Source organism: Ammospiza nelsoni, chromosome 3, assembly GCF_027579445.1.
Source record: "Ammospiza nelsoni isolate bAmmNel1 chromosome 3, bAmmNel1.pri, whole genome shotgun sequence".
Classification (NCBI taxonomy): domain Eukaryota; kingdom Metazoa; phylum Chordata; class Aves; order Passeriformes; family Passerellidae; genus Ammospiza; species Ammospiza nelsoni.
In genome coordinates, this window is record NC_080635.1 from 47,902,917 (window position 1) to 47,922,710 (window position 19,794).

General features: G+C 39.9%; 1 protein-coding gene across 1 annotated transcript in view; it reads right to left on the reverse strand.

Moving 5' to 3' along the window:
- Nucleotides 1–19,794, reverse strand: part of UST (uronyl 2-sulfotransferase) — a 152,458-nt gene that overhangs the window by 28,628 nt on the left and 104,036 nt on the right. The window contains exons 6-7 of the mRNA XM_059468150.1: nucleotides 3,931–4,028; nucleotides 1,621–1,778 (exon numbers count right to left, since the gene is read on the reverse strand). Coding sequence (XP_059324133.1) covers nucleotides 1,621–1,778; nucleotides 3,931–4,028 — 256 coding nt within the window. The remainder of the gene's footprint in view (nucleotides 1–1,620; nucleotides 1,779–3,930; nucleotides 4,029–19,794) is intronic.

Sequence of the window (19,794 nt, forward strand, 5' to 3'; positions counted from 1 at the left end):
AGAGGAAAAAGATTACCCAGCAGTTAATGATTCTGGCAGATTGCTTATTTCCCACCTGACAATTTCTAGGGCACCCTGATGAAAAACAAAACCCTGTGTGCTGCTTATTAGCTTCCCCCATTCTAAAAGAAATGAAAATATATGGTGCACAGAACAGCTGAAGAAGTCATAAACTCAAAGAAAACTCTCATGGCAGAGACAGCATATCCATCTATTGATCCCCCTGCCTTCCTTTTGTCTAACATCCTATGGGGAAACCTTCGAGACCAAATTGCGCAAACTTTTAGGATGATTTCCACATACTACAAACATCATTATTTTTCTTTTTTAATTTATAAAACCAAGGGAAGTATCTGATCCCAAACTGGGCATTGCTCTTATGTCAGTACAATATTCTCTTTATGTCTGTTACTAAGCAAAACTACTCTATGGCTGGACGTGGCATCACAAAGTTACACGCCCACCTTCCAAAGAGCTGCCTTGCAAGCAGACAACGACCCACTGCAAGCATGTTCAGAAAAGGAATGCCATACTTTCCCCAGTACCTGTATCACAGCTAAATACAGGATTTCCAAAGATGAGTCCTAGAAGAAGGGTTTGGTGGACACTAATGCCTAAATCCCGGTTACGGACACAAACCCGTAATTCCTCCAGAGTGACTTGACTGACTACTGTAATAGCTGTTCTCAGTCAGAAGCCAGCCATCAGTTGCATGCATTACAAACTAAATTTAATCTTTTTTCCATGTGCTTTGAATGTACAGCTTGGTACAAAACATATTAATTTCACAATGACACAAGTGCAACCGAGTCACAAAGGAAGAAGGGAAGTTTTACCCCTGCTTGGTGCACACAGTGTTGATGGGCCAGTCAAATGTAAGCAAGAAATCAATTCTGCTGGAATGACATGCACAGCCCTCCAGAAGCATCATATCTATTTTTAGCACAGGACACAAGACAGCCTTTTAAAGAAGTCAGCAATAAATCAGTGTTGGAGGGACGGATTGGTGCAGAGAACCGTTTCAGACTGACCATGGGGTACAAATTAAGGAGTAGGCCGAGTGCTCTCCATTTTCGTTTCTCAACTCCTGACTCCTAAGTCTTTTTCCTCAGCATGCTTTGTATTGTAAGTGCTGTAAGTGCACATTCTTATTTGTATTCTACCTAAACTCAGCTCAGCTGAAGGTTCATTTCATTTCAACCCATAGTCAAGGCTGAGAGAAAATAAATAACCTGGTCCTGGAGAATCATCAAAGTGTCCAGCTCCCCAAACCATTCCTTGAAGGTTTATTTAAGTACATATTCTTGACACCATTTTGACAATATTATTGGAGAACTGAGTATGACACAATTAAAAGAAGAAGGCACTTCAGTGGAAAATGGGAAGCTTTCTGGCAGGTGGAAAGATCACTGAGCAACAAGTGCAGGCAAGGAAAGAAAACCACACAGTAACATTGAAGATAAAAGTGGAATATGTTACCTTCCCCATCATAAAATCTGCTCCCTAAGAGGGAGATAAACTTCTTCATTGACTGAACAAGAAAGAAACACATACCCTTCAGCAGCCACGCAGATTTAGCTGAAGTTTCTGTAAGAACAGCTTTTTAATGGAAAAAGTTACCTGGATTTTTGTAGATGCTAAGCACATCCTTGAAATAATGAGGTAAGAATCTTTCTAATAAAAGCAGCACGTCCTCCAACTCCTCCAGAATGCCCACAAGCAGAAAATTTTCATTAACGTTCAGCTTTGCTCTTTCAAGGGCCCATTCACCAGGCTCCCTGTATGAAATTCATGGGGGAAGATGGAGGAGGGAAAAAGAAAAGTTTAAATATACATTTATTTCTCAAATTAAAGCCAAGAACACAAGTGAATAAAAAATATTCAGTGCTATACTTAGAACAAAAAAAGACCCCCCCACCAAACCCAAGTAGCTTACTGAGCTTTTCCACGCAACATTTATAATTGCATTGGCATGTAAAAACAGGATCACGTCAAAAGGAGGCTAATCATTGTGTGAAAATACTCCATTCTGAAGGGAACTTCTGCCAAGTTGTTAATAAGCTCAAACTTGTGAACTTTGGTATTTCAACTTGGAAGCACAACCCATCTGATCAGAGGGATGACTGCCCTTGGTGTTGGAAGGTGCTGAGGAGTGGTGGTGTCCCTGAACTACATCAGGAGAGCTGCTGGGATCAACCACTGCTTGCTGTTACTGGTGAATCCTACACAGGACACTACCATTTTCCACCTTGTCCTTCATTTTAACTTTTGCCAAAGTCTCCAGGAGCTTCCCTTCCCCCTGTCATTACCCCCAGTTGCCCTGCAGCTTTGCTACAGGATTTGCATTTTTTAGCTGTGACTGATACTGGTTTTGAAGAACAGTTTGGGGTTCTTCTGTCCTTTCTCCCAGCAGGAGAAGCTGGCAGGACTTCACTACATCTTTATGCTTCTCTGTTTCCCAAAAGCACAATGTAGTTAGACAACCATACAAATCCTAAATCCCGTATAATAATTCATATTAGTTATGGTCTGGGAGCAGCTGCCATCATTCATATTGACACAGGATATAATGCCAGTGTCCCAGGCTAAAGGAATCAGCTCCCCACACTGCCTGGGAGTAGCTGTAAATCACACCTCTTCCACGACTTCATTAGGTTATTGTGGATCCTATGCAATAGTGAATTTAACATTTGTCTGAAGCTCTTTCTTTGTCATGTGGAAAAGCTTACTACTTTTCACTCCTACTAGAGCAGACTTGTAGCAGGTTTTTCATGCTCTACCACCTTCTGGGCACTGATCTGTTTCCTGGAATAGCAAAGTGTCCTAACAAACACTATGAGCCTCCTGTTTGTAGCTCCTTATGGGACTAAGAAGTAGCTGAAGGAAGTTCAAGGGCATAACAGAGCCAAATCTACAACAAGGTACAAAACAGTATTCAATATCCTGCTTGGGAACCTCAGAGAGATATTTTGTGAAGGTATTCAGGCATGTGACTGCCGTTAATGGGATTATTTGGGCAGGCAAGTTAAATGTGCAACCATAAGCATTTGCAGATAAGGCCAAAATATGTTAAAAAATGTGCAATGAAAATGAAGTCATTAACTTGTTTTGTTTCTTATACATAAGTTCAGTTAAGCAAAAACCCCAAAAAGGTAGGATTTTACAACATGGATACTTCTTCTGTCTTCATTTGTAAGTAATACATTTTCACTTGTTATTACTGCTACAAGAAGTATGGCTTTTGAAAGAAATTCTGGAAAATGTGCAACTGTTTCATTATGGAGAAGCTTGAATAATACAGAAAAGGATGCCTTGAAGTTGAACACCTAACAAAGAACATTTGTTACTAACAATACTAAACTGTTTAAAGCCAAGAAAATATTAAAAAATATTCCTATAGTATTTTATAAAAATCTACTAAAAATATGGTATCAGTAACTCAGCATTATTAGAATGGTGTTCACAGACGTTAAAAATGAGGTAGCTCAATTAAAGCAGTAGAAGGCTGTATTTTATATGGTTTTGAGCACAAATACAGTTTCTCACATGGACACAGAAACATGTATTTCTCATCTAAGAAACATGTATTTCTCATCTAGACCTGATAGAAGCATCTGAGCAAATCAGAAACACGTATTACAAAATTATAGTGCAGATAAAATGAGTAACCCAGAAAAAAAATACACATAAATACATTCATATTTGATGAATTATTCATGCGATAAATCAAGAAAAAAGAATACTGCTACATTTGCAATGGCCTCCTTACTTCAAAATATATCCATGCAGTTACCACATGCAGTGCTGCATTCCTTGTACTTTCATTTTTCTCTTGTACTTCAAATAATGTCACCTCTTTATTACCAGCTTCTGACAAAATGTTTGCAATAGCTATTGCTGAACAAATTGAAATACCTTGCATATATTTACCTGCATCTTGGATGCTGTCCACAGAAATATGGTATGATGTAAAATAACCTGGGATTAGAACATTCAGGGTAGTTTTCAAGGATACATACATTAATGTCCTGTGGGGGAGGAAAAAAAAAATACTGTATTTTCCTTTCTCTATTAGCAACTGCTTTCTTTATCTCATACATTTTACAGTCATCTCAGGGTTAAAGAACTGTGCCAAGGCCATAACAAGTATCTTAAAAATCATCTATTGGTCCATTTATCTTCTTCTAAATATCAGCAGGGGAAACAAAAGTTATTTTGTCCTAGAATGCACAAAGCAATTTTTTCTTCCTTGCAAACCCCACAATTATTATACTGAGATTACTGTATGAGTTTAAGTGGGACACATTAATCAACTTTCATACTAAATAACACTTAAAATATTCAGAAGATTATTTTCAGGCTCTTCTTTCTTCTAAAGACACCCTGGAGAAAACCTGAAGTAGCCAGAATAAATAAAATTGAGACAACATTTATTACTTTGCCGCTCCCGCCCCCCCTTTTTTTTTTAAATTCTGCTGCATTCAATGACTGGAATGAACAAATGTAAGATGTAATTTGTACATCTCACTCAATATTATAACATACATCACTTTTGGTTACAATTCTGTAAACTTAGATTTTCAGAACTGAACTGTGCGAAGCCTGCTGAGAAAATGGGTTATTAGAAAGTATTTATCATTTTCATGAAATATCATTCATCTAATTAGAAGCTATTTATCATTTTTCAAAGACTTGGCATAGCTACTGAACCCTGAGGAACTGCATTCCATTTATAGCTTTACTTCAGCACAATAATAAACATGTGGGACTGAATTCCATTATCCAAATCTAATAGAGCCTTACTCTGCAAGCAGACACACCCTCTGCAGAGACATACAGGGCAAAAAAATGGGTAAGACAACTACAGCAAGGATGGAAGGATCTCACCTGTGCAGAATCAATCTTCTTTGTTATTTAGATATGGGCTTTCACAATGCCATAGGCACTATACACATCAGTATCAAGCCAACAACTAAACAAAACCATGATTTATCAAGTAAATAAAATGTGATAGAGAACATTCCACAAGACAGATGTGCTTGGCAGCATGGAAAACATGGAGAGCATCCCCTGCTCTCCTTAGAGAAGGGGAGGGTACAGGCCTCCAGACACAGCATCTGCATCTGAGGCCTCATCAGAGAAAAGCTCTTCCCAGAACTTCAGTCCTCTCGCCTAACTTCATTAGATCCCCGTTTCGGCCTGTAAGCCTTTTAAAGCACATTTCCTACTCTGTCTCACAGTCATGTGAATCCAACTTTATAAGCACACCAGAAAACTGGGCTAGGAAGTAAATCACATGGTGAGGAACCATTAAAGAAAATAACATAGAAATTGCCAGCTGGGATACAAACAATCCATTTCCCCTGCTCCCCACAGTATATTTCAGGGCTTGCCTTAAATACATACCAGAAGATTTATGGTCAAGACCTGAATTTTGACATTAAAGGCTCTGAGCTGAAGCTAACCAGCCGCCCATGCTCCATGCTATTACTAAGAAATCTTACTGTGGATGTATAGATTGCACAGGCAATGTGTCTCTCCTGTCATCTCAACAGGCCTTTATAACATGAATTACAAATTGCACCTCTTTAAAGGCTTATTGTGCTTTTACTATAGACAACACCAGAGATGTTTTCAGTAATACATATTTTTAGCTTTCATAAGAAACTAAAGACCTGCAAAAAATTAATAAATCTCTTGGATAAAAAAAATGAAATATTGTCCTGACAATACTTTAAATTATGGCCAAGCTGGCTTGCACTTGGTAGACATATTAGATGGAAGGTGGGTGGAACACCTTCCATAAGACATAAGACTTAAAAATCTCTACCAACACCCAGCTAAGAACATTTTCGCTTTTCTCACTGTCATACAAAGGCAAAAGGACATTAGCTCCCAACAAAGAAACTTACAATTTCTTTACAAGAATAATGAATATGATGAGTCAAGTAATATTCCCTGACATGAGTATCAATACCCAACACAAAAGTGTAACTGGGACCTTCTGGTAATTGTGAAAACAGTATTTGATTCACACGGCCAGAGAAACACCTGTACAATAAAAGCAATGTAAATTCATGTGGAAAATCCTGCAGCTTTAGCAAGCAGACAGCTGATACTAACTGAAAAAGAGATTTTTAGTGTCCTTTTTAGGGTAAATTTATGCAGGATTACTGAAACAACCAGGCTGGCTCTAATCTAATCTCATCTCCCCCATTCCTTGTTGATAACTCAAGGTTTAAGATAAAGGCCACGTGACCTTTCATACAAACCTACAATATTTTGCCACACAAGGACATGCACTTCACCCTCCTGACATCAGAAGCACCAGGCTTTCTCTGCAGTAAACGCACTGCCCCTTTCCAGGCTTTGTTTTCCACCACTGCTATGATCTGTATTGCAGCTGCTGGAGTGTCCTCGTGCATTTGCAGCCCCTGCTCACTCCCTGAGATGTGAAATCAGTTTTCAACCAAAAAGTGGGTGAAAGAAAGGTCAGCCTGAGGTGAGCTAGTCATTACAAAACTTAAACACACCTACAGAAGATGCTTTTTGGTGCCAGTGGCACACAGGAATTTCTGGCGTTTTTTCCCAGCATGGAAAGTCAAGGTGAAACGACATTATCCTAGGCAACATTAATTAAGCCACATCTCCAAGTAAGAACATGCTTTCTTAGCAGAACACAGATCTTTCAGGGCAGAAATGTTTCTACGTGAGACAAAAATTTGCAAGGTGATAGATGAGAGCCGTGCTCATTTAAATGACTGGAGGAGCCTTGTAAAAAAATTATTTTAACACAGTCAGGAAAGATACAGAAGGAAACACACAGAGCTACTTTGATCATAACCTTTCAAAACAAAGAAAGCAGTATTTTACTTCATTCCTCTGCTCCTGGCTACAATTCATATCACTCACATCCCATGGGGCTTGCGTCTTCAAAGGGGCAGTGGCAGGCCTGGGAATCAGCCCTGCAGCTCCAAGTAACAACAGAAACTATCTTTCTTTTAAATAATACTCTATTTTTCTACTCATGTAACAATTTTGTCTGAAAAGTTAAACCGGTAATTTCTGCTTCCTTCCTCTGTAAAATTGTCTTTGAAATGAAAATCACAACATGCAATAATCCTTTAATCTGTCAATGAGTCAGACAACTGATCAGAAATATATCAAAGCTGCATTATTAATTTGTTTTTTTTTTTGAGATTAGTAATAAACTATTTCATTTGCCATAGTGAGCTCAACATGCTATAAAAGAAGTCAGCATCTGTTAAAAATATTTCAGAGAATAATTGAATCATCAGGTTTGGAAGAGACCTTTAAGATCATCTAGTTCAACTGTTAACCCAGCACCACCATAATCAATCCTAAACCATATTCCCAAATGTCACACCCAGATGCCTCTTGAACACTTCCAAAGGTGGTGACTGTATAATTTCCCTGGGCAAGTTATTCCATTGTCTAACATCTCTTTCAGTTAAGTTTTTTTTTCTAATATCTAATCTGAACCTCCCTGATGCAACATAAGGACATTTCCAACCACCCTTTCATTTCCTCCTCACTAAAACTCCTTTCAAGTAGCTGTAAAGAGTGAAGGGCCACAAAATTCCTTTGGGAATTTTAATTCCATCACAAAAAGAGCAAGCTTTAAGGTGTTCTTTTGCAGAACAATAAGCAATTTACTCAAGTCAATGTCTTACGACAAATACTCTACCATATACAAAAGGATGTGACACAAGATTTGAGAACTTTTTTCCTCCAAATACAAAATCCTATGAGTACTGACAGAAATAATAACTTGGTTTTTATTCAGTTGAAGAAACACACACACACAAAAAATCATATTGGGTTTCAAGGTGCAGTAGACTACAGCTGGCCTGTAGGCCTCAAAGTATAAATAATTATAAAATTATAACAGAAATAGGTAATCAGTTACATAATTCCCTTACTTACATAATTTGACCAATAAGAGCAGGCCCAGGCCGTTGGAGACTCAGGCTTCTATTGGCAGTAACTGGCTCAGCCAAAGAGGATTAATCTCATGGACTCCTAAGATGTATCAGGGAGCAAGATCAGAAGAAAGTGGACTGCTGCTGCATGAATTCAGCATGTCTTGTCACTGGTCTGTCTCCAAAACTGTGACAAGTGGTGGACCACGATGTGATCACAACAGATGCCACCAATAGAGTGGGGAGACAGAGGGGACAACCAGGAAGAGTTGCCCGCAGCCTTTGAGCTATGAGGAACGGCACATAGAGCCGTGATTGCTTTGGACCCCCCTTTATTTTTGCTTTTAATTTTCCTTTTTGTAACTGGAAGACACCACCAGCATGGGAGCATGGGCTTCAACACCAGAGGACCCCCTCCTGAACATACAGACACCCGCTTTAAAGAAAAGATTTGAAAAATATGAGGAATGGGCTTTATTTGCCCTCATAACATGGTGTGAGAGCCACGGACTGGATGTATCAGAAGGGGCTGTGCTAGATTTAAAAACTTGGGAGCGGGCTGGATGACACATCTGTACAGCTGCCTGCATAGGAGATGACTCGGCCATTTATGTTATTAAACCATGGAGACTCATAATGAACATGATAAAAATGTTGCAGAGGCAAAAATGTTACTAGGCAACTCAATGGTGGCTGCTGTAAGAGTGTCACCTCAGTATTGTAAATATAAACAGCAATGCCATCTGAAAACAAATTGTTCCTGTAAACCCATCTTAACAGGGACAAATCCTGTCAAGGACCAGGGAAACCAAAGACTCAGTGTGAGGAGGGGATGTGTGAAGACAAAAACATCTCCTCACCTTCCTGTGGCTTATGTGACCAGCACGCAGGAAGGACTCGAGGAGCAGCTGGAATGGATGTATTCACATCCGACACAGTAACCATATGCAACCCAAAGGTACATAAGATTCCTCTTGAAGATCGAGGACCTACTGGGAAAGGATTAAGTGCACTATTGATTGGAAGGCCTAGTGCTACAATGCAAGGTATCTTTGTGTATCCTGGTTGTTATTGGCTCAAACTTTACTGGACAAATATATGCTATGGTTTCTACCCCCACTCCACCCATGACTATCCCTGAGAAAACCAGAATTGCTCAGCTTATCCCATTTAAGTCTTGCATCCCACATACAGACCCAGAGGTGCAGGGAGACCAGGGCTTCAGATCAAAAGGAAAACCCCAGGTATTTTGGACCCAGATTGTAGGTGAACAGAGGCCTAGCGTGGAATGTATCATTAGAATGCCATGTAACATAAAAACAGACAATGGACCTGCAAACACATCACAAAAAACTAAACCATTTCTACAGCTCTAGGGTGTGGCCCACCAAACTGGTATTCCCTGACAAGCAACATGACAGGCCATTGTAGAAAGGGCAGGCAGCACTTTAAAACATATGTTAAAAAAACAGAAAGAGGAAATGTGTGGCAAAACCCCACAAAGCAAAGTGGCCAAGGCTGTTTACACATTAAATCATTTAACAGTACCAGAGCAACCTCAAAATCCAGTAATTTTAAATAATTTTCTATCATTGCAATCGTCTGGTGATGTCCACTCACCCAAACCCAAGTCACAGTTTTGGAGACAGACCAGTGACAAGACATGCTGAGTTCAGGCAGCAGCAGTCCACTTTATTCCAATCTTGCTCCCTGATACATCTTAGGAGCCCATGAGGTTAATCCTCATTGGCTAAGCCAGTTACTTCCTGGTCAGCCAGCCAATAGAAGCCTGAGTCTCCAACGGCCTGAGCCTGCTCTTATTGGTTGAATTATGTAACTGATTACATATTTCCATTATAATTTTATCATTATTTGTATTTGAGGCCTACACAGCTATTTTTTGATTATGACTGTCTCAACCAAAAATTACAGAAAGACCACATTCTGCCCAGGATGCATTAGAATTATTGGTAGCCCTGACAATTTAACATAAGAAATCATAACCCAAATGCCTACATGCCTTGCAAATAATTTCCATTCCATTTCCATCTGTTCATCTATGGAAAACCACCAAAATATCCCTTCTCTTGCAATCAAAACAAAAAACCACATCCTCTTTCTATGCCCTGCCCCCGTGAGATACTACAACTATTGTGAAACCATGAGACCCTGCCCACAGCCCAGGAACAGGGCATGCTACTTTGGGCTGAAGGGTGAAAATGTGCAGGTGTGTCAGCAGCAACCTAAATTTCAAGTTTTCATAAAAGGAAATGAAATAAAAAGATGTGGAAAACCAGTGACTGAGCCCAGTCCAGAGTGACCTCTCCTGCTTACAACGCTGTTTTTCATACACCAGTACGGTCCACAGTGCAGTCTAGCCCTCACTGCTGCCAGCCAAGGAAAATTCTTCCGCTCTCCTGAGAGCCACCAAGAATCCTCTCACAGCTTGTTAAGTGCTTTCTCACATAGTTGGTGTTTGTAAAGAGGTCAAACTGACCATTACATCCTGAGGACAATGTCACACTATATGAGCTAAACACAATACACAAAAAAAACCCCCAACATGATTTCCCACCTTCTCTGGCCCCAGCTGGGGAGCTCTGGGTGGCCTTAGAGTGATTGGAAAGAAAATGTAAACATGGTATCTCAGAAAAGGGCTTGTGAGTACAAATATGACATGAAAGAAAGAAAAGTGTGACTTCCTACTTTGGAAGGCTGCAGAAAGATACTGAAAAGTCAAGGTATAGTTGGCATGAAGCTTTCCAAGTATAAATGTAACATAAGTTACTAAATCGTATTTAGGAGCACAAATTGTTTACACATTTTAATGAAACACAAGACAAAATGCAACACATTTTTAACCCTAGCTAGAGTTTTACTTCACCAGGTGATATTTAATGTTTCTGTTCAATCTCAATCAAGTATTTGGGTAAGCAGAGCCACACAGCAGCAAAATTACTTCTTTCTTTCAAATATATTTGGTATCTGTTTGTGCATCTATGCCAGCAGCACTGGCAGTAGATTGCTGTGGAGTGGGTAGGTGCTGGGCATTGCTTCCCAAATCAGCATTGCCAATAGAGACAAAGCCAAATGCTTCCCATCCTGTGCTGATGGGGCACTGAGGCCCCCCCAGGGTGGGCTGCCAGGTGGGGTGGACTGTGCCAAACTGTGTGGGTTGATTGTCCTCTGGAGATAGCAGCAGGCTGGACAAGTTTATTGGGACACCAGTGGCAGGCTGCAGAGTGACCAGCGGCAGAAGCTGCAGAGTGATCCTGGGGAGAAGCTCCACAAGATGGCAGAGCAGATCCAGCTGAGCCTAGAATGCAGGGTTTCTGTCCCCAAATGCCCCCCAGCACCAGCTGTGGTTGTTCCTTCACTTCTATGAGGCTCAACCAGCTCAAAAGGCAACAGAAACCCTTTTCTGTTCCTCCTCCACTGCCTTCTGCTGGTCCTCTATCAGAAGAGAGGGTGGGGGCTTGCTCACATTAATGCCACCCCAGCACTCCAGCTGCACAGGGCAACACAGGTCACTGTGGATGACTTCAGTCACTGCAATAATTTCTTTTACAGCCTCCCTTGGGCATCCACCCTCTATAATCTGGGGTCCTCCATGGACTGCAGGTGGATCTCTGCTTCACCATGGACCTCCATGGGCTACAGGGGGACATCTGTCTCACCATGGTCCACACCATGGGCTGCAGAGGAATCTCAGCTCTATTGCTGTAATACCTCCTCTTCCTCCTTCTGCACTGACCTTGGTGCCTGCAGAGCTGTTTCTCTCATGTCACTCCTCTCCTCTCCAGCTGCAACTGCTCCTGTGCAGTAACTTCTTTCCCTTCTGAAATAGATTATCTCAGAGGTGCTACCTCCATCACTGAAGGGCTCACCCCTGGTCAGCAGTGGACCCATCATGGAGCTGGCTGGCATTGGCTCCACTGGACATGGGGGAAGCTTCTGGCAGCTTCTCACAGAAGCCACTCCTGTAGGCCTTCTGCCTCCCAATCCCCCACCACTGCTACCAAAAGCCTACGGTGCAAGCTCAATAGATTTTTGTAGAGGATAATTCTGGGGTTTCTTTGAATTGACTTTCCAATTTCTTCTGGCAAAATGCATGTTTTTACTTTCCTTCCCCCACCACCACATAAGTAAATAGGCTGCTAAGTTGAATTCCCACTTTTTTTTTGGCTGGGCTAATTTGCCTGGACTCTTCTGCCTGGGCTAATTTGCCTGACTTTTCAGCCAACAATGTATTAAGCTCATTTTTTTGGCATCTTTACAAGTGAAGTGGCAGCTAACAAAACAGCATCTTCTGCTAACCATCTACATTTTCATTAAGTGCAGACATAAGTTATTCATTCATATACAAATTTTTGCTGGTATGGACATAGCAAAAGTGATGAACTATGCCCACAATGCTACTATTTAGATGTGACAAACATGAAACACATTTGTACATCCCTGTTTTCTAACCTAAAATGATGTACAACATCAGGAAAATATAGGTGGATATATTTCTCTCTATTCTGTTATCAGAAATCATGGTAGTAATTTGTCAAAGATAAGTTTTACTGTTAAGAATGGAATCACTTCATAGTTGTAAGCAGGAACTTTATAATATCTGTTCCATTGCTTTTGTATTTTTCACCTCAAACCATCTTAGTACGGGAAATATATTACAAAAAATAGAAAGAAATTGCCAAAAAAAAAGGATGAGTGGCTGCCAGCTGGAAGCAGTCTCTAAGCATTAAACGCCATCCTGTTACAGAGGGCACAGATCCAGGGAAGACCAAAAATGAAGATCATTATACTGTAATCAAGAATGAATCCCACTGGCAGCTAACAGGAGGGAGAGAGTACATCTGCTAATTCTGTTTACTAACACTTCTTCATAAAAGAACCTGGAAAATTTGTCTGCTTGGATAACAAGCTTTAATAAAATCAATTAGGGATGGCATATATTCAATTCTGCAAATGAGAAGCAGGAAATACCCACCACCTCAAGAACTTTTCAGCCCTCCCTAATGGAGGGCATGTGGACTGTAGCAAATTGATGCCTACAAGAAAAGCAACAAGTCACAGAACAGTTTGGGCTGGAGGGGACCTTGAGATCACCTAGTTCCAAACCCCTGGCAAGGCAGGGACACCTTTCACTAGGTCCAGTGTACCAATGCCCTACCCAGCCTAGTCTCCCAAACACTCCCAGGGATGGGGCATCCACAGATTCTCTGGCAACTTGTTCCAACAACCATCACAGTAAAGAATTTCTTCCCAATCTCTAAACCTGCCATCTTTCAGCTTAAATCCATTTCTCCTTGTCCTGTCACTAGATTCAGTTTTTAAAAAGTTCCTCTCCAGCTTTCTTGTAGACCTCCTTCGGGGGTGGGGGGGTGGTAACACTGGATCATCACCTCGCTAACACATCACTCTTTTAATGTTAAAAGCTAAAAGCATTAATGTTCAGCCAAGTAAATTGTAATACTAAGACTCTGTGACCTGTATTAACAGCAAGTCCTGCTCACAATTGAGCAGTAATATGCATGACCACATTACCCAGAATGAAAAATCATGTAATGAGAAAAACCACACATTACATCACATTTGGATTGGAAGGGAAGTTAAAGAGCAAATGTCTAGTTCCAACCACCCTGCCACGGGCAGGGACACCTTCCACTACACCACGTTGCTCACATACAGAAAAGGGCTCTCTAGAAAGAGCCTAAGTCAGGAAAAACAGTCTTGAACTGAAGTGCCAATCAAAGACACTTTAGAAAAAATGGATAAAATAAACAGAAGATTGGCAGAACCTAACTAGTATTAGACAACACTGTAATGAAGAACACAATCAGCAGGGGGAAGAACCAGCAGCAGCAGAAAAGCCTTTCCGTCTTACAACAGGTCTTTAATCCAGTCACTGAAGGTGTGATAAACGTCCTTTGTTCCCAGTACAAAAAAAAGGGAAACAAAAAGAAAGGATAGGATGAATAAGGGCAGGAAGCTAAAGACAGGAATAAAATAGCTGGTTTTCTTAGTGAAATGAGACACTGAGCAAGGATGCACAGCACCTGTGCTGAGACAATTCTTGAGAATAACAAAGAAGGGTTAACAGAGTGGAGCAGCAAATTTTTCAGGGAATATTAATGGGAGCAGATAAGAAATCTGACCTCAAGGAGATACAGAAGGACTCCAGAATGCTGAAAGACATTCAGCATTAAAAAAACATAGATCCTTACAACAGGATACTCTGGATGACAAGGATGTAATGGGATTTAAAAAGAAAAACCCAAAGCACCAAAAGAATAACAACACTAATACAATAGAAACTATATATTTATATTACAGAGGTCTATCAACGGCTATTAAACACAGATATGGCAGCAATGCCTGCTGGTGAGCTGAAGGATGTCAGAACCTGGGAGGACACTCAAGGGGAAGCACTTTTTACTCTGCCCCCAGTTTAGCTGGCTTCCCCCGCTGGGCTGGATGGTGCTCACGGCTCAAGAAGGGCCTAATGCAGAAAGTTCACACCTCCACATATGACACAATATCATTTGCACCAAGCTACCAAGGAATTCAAATGTTTCAAAATACCGCATTTCCGACAGTATAGAAAAGGCCATTTAAATAATGAGACATTTCTGCAGTTCACATTTTTCTCCCATTTTCTTTCCTAGATCAAACATTCTCATTCAGTTAAAACCCGACTGGATACACAGAAATTATACTCAGCAGATTTTAGCCCAAACCTCAAAAATGCTTATATTAACAGAAACACATTTAAGTTCTATGAATGCCTCAACATCTTGAAGCTAGCATTACATTTGTTTTTAGCAGAGGCTCACAATAGTAGTTTAAACAATATAAAAGTTTGAAAGAGGCTCATTAGAACAAATGTCAGAGTTCTGTATGCTAAATATATCACCAGAGAAAAGAAATCCATTAGCCATAAGAAAATTAATTTAGTATCAATGAGCATTAGATATTATTGCTTTCATACATCCCAACAGGACAGAGGCAAAACAAAAGAGATCATTCGATTTGCCTTTTTTTAAAAATAGGACTTCATGTGACAAGAATCGTGGAGGAAAATCTTTACTTTCTGCAATATAAATCTTACAAATAAGAGAGTGAAGAGATAGAGAAGGAAAGAAATGCCTCAGATAAAAAAAATTATTGCAGGCATCAGGAAATAAATATATTTTAGAAATTATTAAGCTTTTCCTAATCTGCAGATGTAGCAAAATTCCCATTTCAGAAAATAACCACTCACTAGCCAATGCATGTTTTATTTCAACATACTGCTCAGTTATAGCTTAGACCATCTGCTGTCACAAATTCCAGTGATACAACTCCCTTTTGCTCAAGTTAAAGGGAGAGAAGCTGTATCCAACAGCTCCTGATATGTCCCTGAAATAATCCAGTCACATAAAATACACTGCCTAGCAAAAAAGGAAAACAAACATGCTGCTGACCTCTGAATTAAAAAAGAAAAAATACAGTACATGTTATGAATTTCTCCGGGTTTGACCATTTTTAAGTCAGATGGTAAATCCCAAAGATCACAGTACTGACTTTTAAAAAAAAAAGTTCCTCATTGTACCAAGGTCTAAATGTCTTTTATGTCTCCTTGACCCACCACATTTGTGATGGCACATTAACACAAACCTATTGAATGGTGAGAAAACAGCTACAAGTTTGAGTTGCGGGCTAATTTTACCTTCTTATCAGGTTTCTGCCTAGTGTTGACTGACTTGGAGTTTCTCCCCTCATATCTCTCAGGGCTGAAAGGAGAAGGCAGAGCAGAGAAGAAAATCATACTGCTTCTGCATGTGGCTTCCCTGCTGCTACAACTGGAGGAGGTTTCTGCTCTGCTGACCCTATCTAATTTCCCTAGTTAAAATCTTCCCCTTGCTGAACACTTCTGATGTTTTTCTGGAAAATTACTAATACTTTGCATTATTCATAGCACTGCCATTCTGAATAGCATACACAAAATGGAACATATTGATTCCACTTTTCAGTTTGACAAGACTATCACCATACTGACAAGATCAATATTAAAAACCTCATAAAATTACAAGGTTCAGAGGCATAAGTAATGCACCTATTAGCATTTTTTTTAATTTTCAGTCATCTGCTGAAATTCTTTTCTACAACTATGAAAAAAAAAACCACACTCCCCTGCCTACACAGAAACCCACAATCTCTCAATGCTTTAATCTCAGGTGCTGCGGCTTCAAAAAGCTCAGCAAGCAACAAGATTAAGTATAAAATCATGAAGGTTAATAAATCTGTTAGGAAGAGAGAAAAAAGTGTCAAATATGCTTCCCCTCGCCCCCACTTCCTACTATCAAAGATATAATCATTTGGATTACATTCTGAGGAAATTTTAATTTTTTTTCCTTCAGCCACTGATGAAGACTTGAGTTTTCTTTTTTCCTTTCAAAGAGAACAGAAAATTAATTTTGAAGAAAATAATAAACTCATTTAACAATCCATCTTCACCATGGAAAGTTTCCTATTTGCCACTAGTTAGTGGATTTTTCCCCATGAAAAAGGAAATTACTCTTGACAAGCTCAGTTATGAATAGTGGCTGGCTTTGCTTGGAGCACAGTTCATAGGAAAAAAGTTGTGTTCAAGGTAACCTGACTAGCCTGTGTTTCAATAACTCACTGAGCAGTAGCCAGATTTGCTGAAACAATGGCAGTCCATTTTCCAGAATCTACAACAACAAACAATCAGCTTAACACCCTTTGTTGGGATTTTTGGACAGTCTGATTTTGATTTTACGTAAAGCAGCTATATTTACAAGGCATAGAGGAGCTTTGAAAATTCTAGCAAACAAGAAAAAAAAAATTAATGTTTGGAATAATAGCCAGAAAAAATGAACACTGCTTTTACTTCAAAGGAGAATTTCACTACCTTGTTACACAGGGAATATATTTTCTCAGCTGACACAGCAGGTCTACTGCTTATCCTGAAAGATGGAGTTACCATTTCATTCAAGACATGCACCCCACCATCCCTGATAACTTGCAACCATGTAATATCATCAGCAAACTGGTCAGGGACATGTATTTTTGAAAAAGGCAATTCAACTTCAAATAGCCATCTTAAGGCAAAAACCAAAACCACATTTGAAACAGATGATGTCTGTTTCTTGGGGTTTTTTTTTTTTTACATTTCTTTCTTTAAATAATGTGGAATTACAAGGAAGACAATAAAAAATTATTTCCTGGCAGCAGTACCCTTCTTAACTTGACTGATTATTAACAAAAAATGGGGAAGGAGAGGGAGAGGAGAGAGGGGCAGTACTTTTTAAGCCAGGAAGGAAAATCTGATTTCTGGAATACCTGACACCTGAAGAGCACTCCTGAAGGAAAACACAGCGGCCACTTGCCAGGCAGGGCCAAGCAACCAGAGAGCAGATTACAATCCATCTGCCAACACAAACCTATGGCATTTGGTTGTTTTTGGAGAAACACAAACACCCATTCTCTCCATCACAGGAGCAAACTGAAGCAAACAAAGCAAGAACAGACAGACAGCACCAGATTTTTAGGCAGACTATTCCCCAGTTCAGATCTATTCATTCTGTAACGAGACTGAAACAAAATCTAAATTTGCACCTCTGTCCTTCGTCTTCACTGCTGTATTAGGGGTTCTTTCCCTGCTGGGTGGGCTGGCTGGAAAGAATCTGCCACCTCCCTAGTGGGACAAGCAGCCCAGATGTGTCCCACAGGATATCCAGGCACCCCACGTGGGCTCCACAGACTCATGTCAACAGACTCTGGTTGTCTGGTGCCACCCAGAAAGGAGCAAGCACACTGCGCTCCAGCAGGCCCTGGGGTCCCTCTGAGCTGGGGCCAGGATAAGGCACAGGATTTTACTCTGCAGGGCACAATAAACCTTAAAAACTTCAGAAAAACTAGAACAAACGAAGTCTTGAGTATGTCTGGGCACTGTTGTCCCTTTTTTCCACAAAATGCCATCTCTGCTTCCATATGATTTCAACATAAGCTACTTCAGTCTTAAAAATACAGAATTGACAAGTGTGCCCAGCAATTCTGCAGTCAACAGAAGAGTCCACACCACCACCAAGAATTACACGATAGGAAAACATTTTGTCGTCAACAAACACCTAAGGCTCAGGACAGCTTTGGATGCCTAAATAAAGACATGTCTATCCTTCACCACGTCAGCCACACACCATGGGCAGGCACTTCTCCCAATTCTACTGCCCTGCGCTCTCCTTGCCATGCACCACCTCACAACTTCAGCTCTGCTTTAGCTAGGAAGTTCTAGAGATCAGGATCTCTGCTTATTTCTCTTTGCTGGCAGCTCTGACAGCCAGAAAACTTAGGTATAAACCACAGAACAGAAAGAGGAAGGCGAATGACAGACAAGGAATAAAATGGGCTAATAAATTCAGTTTTATTTTCATGGGTTGTCAGTTCCTGCAGGTTTTGACACCTACAGAGCGAAGTGAGTATCTGACTGCCTGAAATTACATTATCATGCCACAGCCTGAACACATTCAATATGCTGGCAGTAAGAGGAGGGGTGTCTCTCTCTGTCTTTCCTCTGTCAGGAGGAGCAAAAGGTTCTGCAGTTTCCTTCCCCATCCTACTGCCAATAAAAAGTTTTCATTCAAGGTGGTTAAAGCATAATGCAAGAAGGAAAAGAAAATAGGCAAGGCAAACTCCTAGCAAGGAGTTTTTATAGTATGGAGTATAAAACCTTCCTACTTAGGAGGTTTTATAGTACGGTTTTCTAGGGACAGGCACCATGATTTCATTAGACAAGTCTTCAAAAAAATTGTTAATTAAACATAATTTCAAAAAGTCTGACTCCTACTCCTAAACACAGACATATATACACATATGTACATTATTACATCATATTATTAAGACACACTATTTGCTGGTCAATGCCCCATCTCCATTATTTATGCCATGTACAAACTGTAACTTTAAAAATAATTTTTTAAAACTTTGCAGAAACTGAAAGCGTTCTTTTTTCTGGATGATAAAACTTTACAGTTTTAAAAACCATTGTATTCCAACTTAAGACAAAATATCAATCAATAATTAGTTTTACTTGATTACTACTAAATGTTGCTTTTGTGTTCATAATGCCCAAAATGCTAGACTACGCACTGAAGATAACATTCATATCACACACAGATCCTCTTGTTTTTTTGTCAGCTAATTATAATTGTTAAATCATCCCTTACTGGGAATCATGCAAGTGTTATCTGCTTAGATGTGTGTTCCTGTTACTTTCACATTAACAAAGTATGTGAGAATTGAAAATGCAAATACTCAACTTGAGGCTTACAAAAATTATCAAACACTTGAAATTCACCCATACTGAAACATCAGACCAAAGAGACTTCGCATTTCTGAACAGTATGAAACAAATGTTACCACTGAAACAGTGTTTTATCCATCAATTTTAAGGATTTTGACATCTTCTCTTCTAGTACCTTTACTATTAACAGCGCACAATATAAAATAGTGGATGCAGTTCACACTTGAAATGCATTTGTATCTTAGCTTTTGATGATAAATTTGAGAATAGTTGTGACAGTGTTAACAATTTATAGCTTCAGCATCAGTTTGGAACTTACAAAAATTAATTTGATTGGAAGAGATGTAAGACAACAAGTCTTAGCTACTGTCGCATATACCCAAGAACACTCAACTATTTTAAAGTCAAGAAACAACATTCAACTGGAGATGTCTATAACTGTAACTACCTTATATAAATCACCTAGTAGCAGAATTCACTTGTAAGCATGTCAGTTTCAAGTTTGCTTTTGAGTTACCCAGAGCAGAAACCAATTTCAGA